General features: G+C 48.0%; 1 protein-coding gene across 2 annotated transcripts in view; it reads left to right on the forward strand.

Moving 5' to 3' along the window:
- The window catches only part of LOC309567801 (E3 SUMO-protein ligase ZBED1-like), a 94,047-nt gene extending 84,209 nt beyond the window's left edge, over positions 1-9,838 (forward strand). For both annotated transcript variants that reach the window (XM_082273251.1, XM_082273252.1), the window contains one exon: positions 7,603-9,838. In XM_082273251.1, the coding sequence (XP_082129377.1) occupies positions 7,603-9,638 (2,036 nt within the window). In that variant the 3' untranslated portion in view covers positions 9,639-9,838. The remainder of the gene's footprint in view (positions 1-7,602) is intronic.
- The last annotated feature ends 283 nt before the right edge of the window (positions 9,839-10,121 follow it).

Below are 10,121 nucleotides of genomic sequence, written 5' to 3' on the forward strand. Positions count from 1 at the left end.
AGATGGTGGACCAAATTATTCAGGCTGTTTTATGCCTGTGTGACGCGGCCTTGGCTGAGGCCCCTTTAGTCTCCTGCTTATCTGAGGTTGCAGTGACGATCCGTCGCATCGTGTGGTTGTACAGCTGGTCAGCCGACCAGACTTCCAAGAAGACGGTGTCTGACATCCCTTATGCAGGGAATCTCCTTTTTGGGAACTCACTGGATGAATTGGTTAAGAGGGTCACTGGGGGTAAATGCACACTGCTGCCCCAGGTGGCCAGGGGCAAGTCTTTCCGCGGTTAGCGGGGTCCTTTCGTGCCTTCAAGGCACAAGACGAGGGCAAATCCTTCATGACCTCCGGTGGCCAAGAGAAGCCTTGGGCGGGCAAGCCAGAAGCCGCCCATACTGGCATGGTGGCCCAGTCCGCTTCCGGGGTGGGGGTACGTCTGCGCTGTTTTTCTTTCCGGACCTTGGCTGGCCAAGATTCAAGACAGATGGGTTCAGGAACTTATTCGCTCAGGGTACAAGATCGAATTTCGATCGCGCCCAGCAGACAGATTCTTTCCCTCAAATCTCCTTTTGACCCCAGATCGTTTCCAAGATCTCAGACGGGCGGTTCAGGATCTCCTCGCCCAGGGGGTGATCGTCCCGGTGCCACATCGGGACAGGTTTCGGGGCTTCTACTTGAATCTGTTCACGATGCCCAGAAAGGAGGGTAAGGTGCGTCCAATTCTGGACTTATAAGTTTCTGAACCGCTTCGTGCGGGTTCAAAAGTTCCGCATGGAATCCCTCCGATAGGTGGTGGTCTCCCTGAGCCCGGGAGTTTTCCTGGCTTCCATCGACCTCAAGGATGCGTGTTTACACATGCCCATTTACGTAGGTCATCAGAGGTGCCTCAGATTCGCAATAGCAGTGGAGCACTATCAGTTTGTGGCGTTGCCTTTCCGTCTCACTTCGGCTCCAAGTGGGTTTACCAAAGTGTTGGCTCCTGTCCTGGCCCTCTTTCGGGCGCAGGGGATTGCCATCCTTGGATATCTGGACGATCTCCTGTTAAGGTCAATTTCCGGTGCCACTCTTGTTGCATGACCTGTCAACCACGGTTCAGATGCTCCGGGAGTTCGGGTGGACCTTCAATTTTCAGAATTCGACGTTGTCTCCTTCTGTTCACCTCCCTTACCTTGGAAAGGAGGATATTTTTGAGCCACCAAGTCAGAACGGATCTTCTGTGGTGGCTCCAGTCTCCGACTCTAACGGAAGGAAAATCCTTCCAGCCGTTATTATGGTCGGTGGTCACCACGCACGCCAGCCTGTCGGGCTGGGGTGGCGTTCTGGGTAATTTATCTGCCCAGGGCACTTGGTCGAAGGAGGAATCCTCTCGACCGATAAATGTCTTGGAACTGAGAGCGATCAGACTAGGTTTGATCCGTTGGTCGGATCACCAAGGGGGCACCAGGAGTGCCCGGGCAGCCAGGGAGACTGGTCCCTACACCCGGAGGTGATTCAGATGCTGTGTGCGCGATGGGGATCCCCGGACGTGGATCTGTTCGCGTCTCGCCTCAACAAGGTGGGAAGGTTCGTGGCAAGAACACGCGATTCTCTGGCAGACGCCTCGGACGTGCTGGTGGTGCCTTGGACTCGGTATCGTCTGATTTAGGCGTTCCCCTGATTCAATTGTTGTCCAGGTTCCTGCGCAGGTTGGTTTCGGAACCAAGGTTGGTGATTCTGGTGGCCTCAGGTTGGCCGCGCCGGTCATGCTAATGGTAGTCGAGCCTCCTTGGCGGCTCCCACTACGGGACGATCTGCTGTCTCAGGGGCCGATCTTCCATCCTGCTTTACAGTTGCTGGCTTTAATGGCGTGGCTGTTGAAAGCCAGGTCTTGTGAGATCGGGGTCTCTCGTCGGCGGTCTTTCCTACCTTACTTAAAGCAAGGAAGGCCTCGTTCGGTAGGATTTACTATCGTACCTGGATGGCTTATTTTGCCTGGTGCGAGTCGCAGGGTTTCCATCGTCGCTCCTTTTCGGTGGCGAGGGTGTTGGCATTCCTGCAATCTGGTGTGGACCAGCGTCTTGCACTGACCACTATTAAGGGTCGGTTATCTGCACTGGCCATTCCTTTCCAGCGCCACTTGGCGTCAAATTCCTTGATCCGCATCACATCTGCTCGCAGAGTGTCGGAGTTGGCGGCCCTCTCTTGGAAATCTACTTCTAGAAAGATCTACCATTGTACATGGAAGACCTACATTGCGTGGCGTGAGTCTCTCTTGGGGTTCATCCTCGCTCCTTCTCGGTGGATCGGATCTTAAGCTTCCTTCCACGGGGGGTTGCACATAAAGGGCCAGGTATCAGCTTTGGCGGCCTTTTTTCCAATGACCTTTGGCCTCACACTCCCTGGTGCGTACATTTCTTCAGGGTGTCCGAAATTTGGTTCCTTCAGTGCGGTCTCCGTTGCCGCCCTGGGATCTTAATGTGGTGCTTTTAGCTCTACGGAAGCCTCCCTTTAACAATATTCGGGCGGTTTCCCTGCTTACACTGCCCCAGAAGGTAGCCTTTTTTGGTGGCTATCACCTTTGCACGCAGAGCGTCGGAAAGGGCGGCGTTATCCTGTCGTTCACCTTATTGGGGATTCACAAGCATAAGGTGTTGCTTCGCCCCTGTCCGTCATTCCTTCCTAAGGTGGTCTCTCACTGTCGTTTAAATTAGAACATTATGTTGCCTTCCCTGTGTCCCAGACCAAACATCCAAAGGAAATTGCCTTGCATGCCTTGGATGTGGAGAATCCGGGCAATTAAGGTGTACCTGGCAGCTACGGAGTCTTTTAGGAAGTCAGGCTCTCTATTTGTGCTCACGGACGGACCTCACAAAGGGTTGTCCGCTTCTTCTCCGACTTTTTCCAGATGGATCAGACAGACGGTGATTCATGCCCTATTGCATCAGGGGTCAGGTTCCTCCTTCCACTGTCAAGGAGCACTCTACTAGGGGGCTTAGTGTCTCCTGGGCTTCCATCATCAGTGATGCAGGTTTGCAAGGCAGCTATCTGGTCGTCGGTGCACACTTTTACAACATTTTCATAAAGTGGATGTTGGCATCTGTGGATGCTTCTTTTGGCCGCAAGGTTTTGCTGGCTGCTGCGTAGAGGACCTGGTCCTCTTTGAGGGTGTATTGTTTTTTTCAGGTGAGCTCCAGTTGTTTATGGTTGAGTTCCATGTTACCTGGCTATGGTTAGCCTCGGGGAATTTTTTTCTGCTTTTTTCCCACCGCTCATGTTTAACAATGTTTTGGGATGTCCCAATGGTTAAGACGAATCAGGAGCTGTGTCCGTCAATGAGCGAAAGAGAAAATGGGATTTTTGACTTACTGTAAAATCAATTGCTCTGATATTCATAGACGGACACAGCACCCAAACCTCTGTGGAGTTGGCTTTCTCCTGAAACTGGTTGTAACAAAACTGAGTGCCTATAGCTGAGAGTGGGTGTATCGGACTGCCCATAGGCGTAGTCATGCTTTTTCCTGCCTAGTGTCCTACTCCTGGTAGGGGGGCAGTATAACCCATTGGTTAAAGAGAATCAGGAGCTGTGTCTGTCAATGAACATCAGAGAAATGGATTTTACGGTAAGTAGAAAATCCCATTTTCTCTTACGTCCTCTGACAGTCACCGCCCATTCAGTTAGCCTTCACTAGTGTGTAATGGCCTCCTCTGCAGGAGCAGGCTAGGCAGTAAAAGGTTAACAAACAAAAGCCTTTACACACAACACACCTCTAGGGGGCTGTTCCCCAGCTATTGCCCATCAACTACTATGAGCTGCTCTCCAGTTGTGTAGCAAGCAGTATATGAAGACTATTATCCCCAAAAAGAAGAGGGACGGGGGTGGCGACTGTCAGAGGACTCTGAGAAAATAATTTTACGGTAAGTTCTTACAAAATTTCTATTTTCTTTTACATCCTCTGACAGTCGCCGCCCGTTCAGTTAGCCTTCACTAGTGGGATGTCCCAAAGCAGTGTAAGTGTGAGAGATGGGAAGATGCAACCAAAGAATAGGCAATGTGCAACCAGGCCAGAGTCGAAACAAACTGAGCCAACAGGGCAACAAAAGCTCAACAAGAGCCAACCCTTGACAAAGACATCCCAAGAAGAGACAGAAACACACGTCTCCGCAAAACAACCGCCACGCACAAAACTGCGCAGCCAAAGCAAGGATCCGAGGATGCCATCACAGCAAGTGTGTAAAATCCCGTGAAAAGTTGCACAGACGACCAGCCGCCGCTGTGCACACCTGAGCCACAGAAACCTGATGGCGAAACGCCGAATAGGCATGGACAGCTCAATCAGAATGAGCCCGGACAGGGAAAAGAGGAACCTGACCCTGGATTGAACAGGCCCGAACAATTGCCCGCCTGATCCAGATAGACATGTTTGCCGTGGATGCTGCTGTTCCGGGGACCCTCAGGAAGAACAAACGGAGTCAGACCTCCGAAAAGACTCCGTGGCAGACAGGGAAAACCCTGACCGCCCGAACCACCCCCAAAGAAAGTAAGGCAATATCCTTGGGATGCTCGGGTTTCGCCCAAAGCAAAGACAAGACAACATCTTCGTAGAGGTGGAAAGCAGATACCACCTTGGGAAGAAAAGAGGGATTGCATCGCGAGACCACTTTGTCCCTATAAACAACCAGATAAGGTGAGCGGCAAGACAGAACCGCCAACTCAGACACTCTGGGAGCAGAGGTCACAGCCACCAGAAAAGCAACTTTCTGGGACAACACCGGCAGAGATATGTCTCTGATGTCTTCAAAGGTGGGGCCGTTGCAAAACGGACAAAACCAAGTTCAGGTCCCATGGCGGCAAAGGAGCTTCCCTCAGGGGAGACAGAAGTTGCACCCCCTGAATAAAGGTGTGAATCAAGTAATTAGTCGCCAAGGGACACTATAAAAAAAGGCCAAGGCCGACAACTGACCTTCAAGCGTGGTCAGTGACAAACGCTGATCCACACCTTCCTGTAGGAAGGCCAAAACCATTGCCACCAAAGAGGAGCGGGAATGAAACCCCTGCGACACGCACCAGGCAATATGCGCCCTCCAGGTGCGATGGCAAATAATACCAGAGGTAGCTTACCGAGCCTTCAATAAGGTAGGAATGACAGCACTCGAGAGACCCTTGTCTCTCAAGACTTGACTTACAACAGCCACGCCATCAAAGCCAGAGACTGCAAAGCAGGATGGAAGATCGACCCCCAAGACAGTAAATTGTCTCACAGCGGAAGCCGCCAGGGAGGCTCGACGACCATTTGCACGATGTCTGCGTACCAAGACCGACGCGGCCAGTCTGGGGCCACCAGAATGACCCGCACCCGTTCCGACGCCAACCTGCGGAGGAACCTGGATAACAGTTGAATCAGAGGGAAGGCATAAATCAGCCGACACCGGTGCCAGGGCACCACCAACGCGTCAGTGGTGTCCGCCAGAGGATCGCAGGTTCTGGCCACAAACCTTCCCACCCTATAGTTGAGATGGGACACAAACAGATCCACGTCCAGAGTTCCCTACCGGGCACACAGGAGGTACACACCACTGGATTCAGGGACCATTCTCCCTGGTCCAGGGTCTGGCGACTTAGATAGTCAGTTCTCCACACCTGGAATGAGAACGGCCAAAAAAGCTGGAACGTGCGTCTCGGCCACTTCCTTGGCCGTCCGGGCACCCTTGATGCCCCAGTGGCGATTGAAGCAAGCGCCCCGCCATGGAGAAAATAAAAAGCTAATTTCAAAAGAAAAAACATTTGTTTAAGAAAAAAAAACATAAAGAAACTGAGACGCTAGGTCCCAGTATGGAAGAGCTAGCCTACTCCTGACGCTAGGCAGCATAAAACTGGAGAGCAGCTCCTAGTGGCTGATGGGCAATAGCTGAAGAACAGCCCCCTAGAGGCGTGTTGTGTGTAAAGGCTTTTGTTTGTTAACCTTTTACTGCCTAGCTTGCTCCTGCAGAGGAGGCCATTACCCACTAGGGAAGGCTAACTGAATGGGCGGCGATTGTCAGAGGACGTAAGAGAAAATAATTTTACGGTAAGTACTTACGAAAATTCTATTTTTTTTAGATCCTCAGAGAGTTCTTTGCATTGCGGTGCCATGTTGAACTTCCAGTAACCAGTACGAGAGAGTGAGAGTGATTACACCAAATTTAACACACATGCTCCCTATTCACACTTGAGACCTTGTAACACCGAGTCACATGACACCAGGGAGGGAAAATGGCTACAGGCGGTCCCCGGGTTACAAACAAGAGAGGGACTGTAGGTGACATGCAACAGGTACATTTTTTGAGTGTAGCCCAGCCAAAAGAATATTTTTAAGTTTTTTGGATAGCATAGGGAAGGGTTAACACCCCATGTACCGTTTGTGTTGCTGTCTGTACCCCTGTTAGAAGATTTCACCTCACTTTCTGTCCCTATGACAACTGGATTTTGACATTTTTGGGTTGTTGTGGAAACCAGGATTAGTGATAAAACTTCAGTGGAGACACCTTTTTCCCATGAGAACAGGAGTGAATTTCTCTTCCTAGAGCTAGATTTCTCCTCACTTCCTGTTGTCTCCCTCTGTAAGTAAGAGTCGCTTGTAAGTCGGATGTTTGTAATCTGGGGACCACCTGTAATTGGGCCCAATTTGGACATTTTCGCCTAGGGGTGTACTCCCTTTTATTGCCAGTGGTTTAGACATTAATGGATGTGTGTTGAAATATTTTGAGGGGACAGCAAATTTACACTGTTATACAAGCTGTACATTCACTACTATATATAGTGGTGTACTATTCACCACTATGTTGTAGCAAAGTGTCATTTCTTCAGTGTTGTCACATGAAAAGATATAATAAAATATTTACAAAACTTTGAGGGGTGTACTCACTTTTGTGAGATACTGTAGCTGTGATAGAAAATGTCTGAGTAGGTAGATAGCTTAGAATGCATGACACATTGTAAGATCTTTAAATGAATACTGCCCAATACAGGGACTAAATTCACAAATCTACTCCCCCAGTGCCAGTGCCTACCTTTACCGTCCATCCCTGTCATAGGAAAAATTACATTATTTTTTGATGCCAGGAAGCATGGGGCATGGCATCTGTCTCATCAATTTAGCTTTTGGATACTGAGCAATAAAATCAGCTAGGCTTCAATGACTACACCTGCCTTTTACCTTTTGCTAAGGATGTTTTTTTGCTTTTTATTTACCCACTTGCCACCCACCCACAGTACATTTGTGTCACAGGCAGGCTGGATCACATGCATGTACATGCTCAAGCCTGTCCCGGACTAGGGGAGTGCAGCACGCCACTCCCGTGACCTGTGTTCACCAGATCCCGGTGCCCAGCCACTTTCAGTGGCCAAGGGATCATGTGATTGCTATGCAAACATTGTAAAAAATGTTAATTAATTTCATTCATAACTGTTTTTCCTATAGAGTGATGCTGTGATTGGCTTACCGCTATCACATGGTACCTGGGCCAGTCACAGCACCCTGTACTATGTGATTACCTGTAGCCAATCACAGATCACTAGTAATCAGTGACTTGGTAAAATTAATAGTTAGATTGCTATATGGCTTTGGTTGACTGTTCCTTTATTGTGTTTTCTAGGTGAGCATTTTAAATATGAATTTGGGGAAAAGGAACTGCTGATGAAGTTGTTCCAAGATTTACAGCTTAAACCATTGGATCACATATCAAGTCAAAACCAATACCTCTGCAGTGAAATTGCCAGCCCTATAATGCAGTCACATAAACCAAGCTATCCAGTGAACAACATCGGTCACTCCTCTGGATTTCAGCTGCTTGAGGGAACTCAGAACCTTGTTAGCCTTGGTCGCGCTCAGAGCCGGTATTGGACTTTTTTTGGCTTCCAAGGTGATGCCTATGGTCGGATAATTGATAAAACTAAAATAATTTGCAAAATCTGTGGTGTTAGACTTTCCTACAGTGGCAATACAACTAACTTGAGACAGCATCTTATTTATAAACATAGACGAGAGTACAATGAACTGGTGGGAACCCAGGGGGCAGTAGTTGACCCTCAAAAAAGTGTAGAAGTTGTTCCACCTCGTGAAGTGGCTTCTAGAGCTGTGGTGGCTCCTACAGTGGGAAGAACAACTAAAGCTGTGGCAGATTTTATTGTCCGTGACCTGATGCCTGTTGAAATAATTGAAGGAGAAGGTTTTACCCAAATGCTGTCCATACTGGACCCAAATTACAAACTACCAGCAGCTTCTTTTCTGGCACATACCATTTTACAGGAGATGTATGTCCAAGTGAAAATAAAAGTGGGGGAGGTGGTGAAGAATCTACAAGACTGTTCAGTAAGCCTGGACCTATGGAAGCACAGTGGTTCTTTGTCCTACCTCACTCTCATTATCCATTACGTTGATGAAGGATTTGAATCTAAGAATATGGTGCTATCCAGTAGGGTTGTCTCAGAAGACCTTTCTGAAGATAGCCTGAAGTCAGTCCTTCTTGATGTAGCAGAAGAATGGGGGATACGAGAGAACACATCCTATGCAGTTGGCCTCAGTAGTCCCTCTGTAAAAGCAGCAACCGCAAAGGTGGGTTGGAAGTCTCTGCCATGTGTAGGACAGGTTCTTCGCGGCTGCATTGAAGCTATTCTTCAGCACCACACAATACAAACAACACTGGATAGATTCAGAAGATTGATAGCCACTGTTTTCTCATCAACTACTCAGAATGAAGAGTTGACCACCCATGGTCCCGTATTAAAGGTGCATTTGAAAATGTTCCTTCGTGACGGAACTAAATGGTACAGCATTTACACTTTATTGCAGAGCATTGTTGACCATTCTAAGTTTTTTAAAGGTCTCATTGAAACACTGAATGAAGACGGCATAGCTTTGGAGTCAGGGGACTGGTCAATTCTCCAAGATGTCGTAGACATCCTTAAACCTTTAGCTATTGCTACCTCAACTTTTACCAAAGATCAGTTTGCTGGGTTATCTCTGGTGAAACCCGTGATAACCAGCTTATTGTATAAACACTTGGCATCTAATGAGTGGGACTCAGACTTTTGCAAGAACATTAAAAAGGCCATACATGAAGAATTGAGTTTTAAGTATTCCGACAGCGAGGTCAATCAGGTTCTTAATTTGGCATGTGCCTTGGACCCTCGTTTTCGTGGCCTTGACTTCCTCAGCCAACCAGACCGCGTAGAGACTCTTCATTTACTTAAGCTTGAAGCGTCAAGTCTGGCAAAGACACCGCCAACTGAAACTGCTTGTGTTACACCTGAACCTCAAAACACAAGGCCAGCAGCGAAAAAACTCAAGCAAGATTCTGGCATTGAGTTCCTCTTGGGAGACTTGTGTAGTGTAAGAAATTCTTCAGGTAGCACAGTTAACCAGCAGGCGGAGCAAGAAATTAGTAGCTTCCAAACTAGTGAAGCTTCCTCCCTATGCCAGGACCCATTGCAGTGGTGGAAAATGCATCATACCCAGTACCCACTTCTGGCCCGGGCAGCACGTAAATTCTTGGCTATCCCTGCTACTTCTGTACCCACAAGCTGGCTGTTTACAGATGCTGGCTTGACAGTTTACAGGAAACGGTCAGCTTTGACTGCCGAGCATGTAGATATGCTAGTCTTTCTAAATGGTAATAGATTAATTCTCTAAACTGGTACTGGTTGGTCTTTCACGTCTGTGCCTCTCCCATCCCCATCTTGGCCACCGTTTGCAAGTGGCACACTGTGTCTCCTACAGGTCTGATCTAGTGCTTCCAGTGCTATCCTAATAAGAACAAGCTATTTGTTTTTGGTCTAAACCAGTATATAGATTATTTAACCAGTATATTACTGGACATTTAACAGAGACTTGGTCTTATTAACATTAAAATAACAATTGCTTCCTTTATACTCAAAAAAATGCATAGGGAAAGATTTGCAAAGAGTGGTGCGGGGTACTTTCTTGCACATTATGCATATTTTTGTGCATACTTCAAGAGTTCCTATAGTAATGTTTGTGAATTTGAGGTTAATAGTCTATATAGCAGCAATTGTGTAGGGAAATGTAAAAAAAAATTAACCTGAGTAGGTTTTAATTTGTGTGCTTTTGGTATTGCACGCACATCTACACAATTACAAGATATATGCATAAGCA

This window comes from Pelophylax lessonae (genome assembly GCF_965119305.1).
Source record: "Pelophylax lessonae genome assembly, chromosome: 12".
In the NCBI taxonomy this organism is placed as follows: Eukaryota; Metazoa; Chordata; class Amphibia; order Anura; family Ranidae; genus Pelophylax; species Pelophylax lessonae.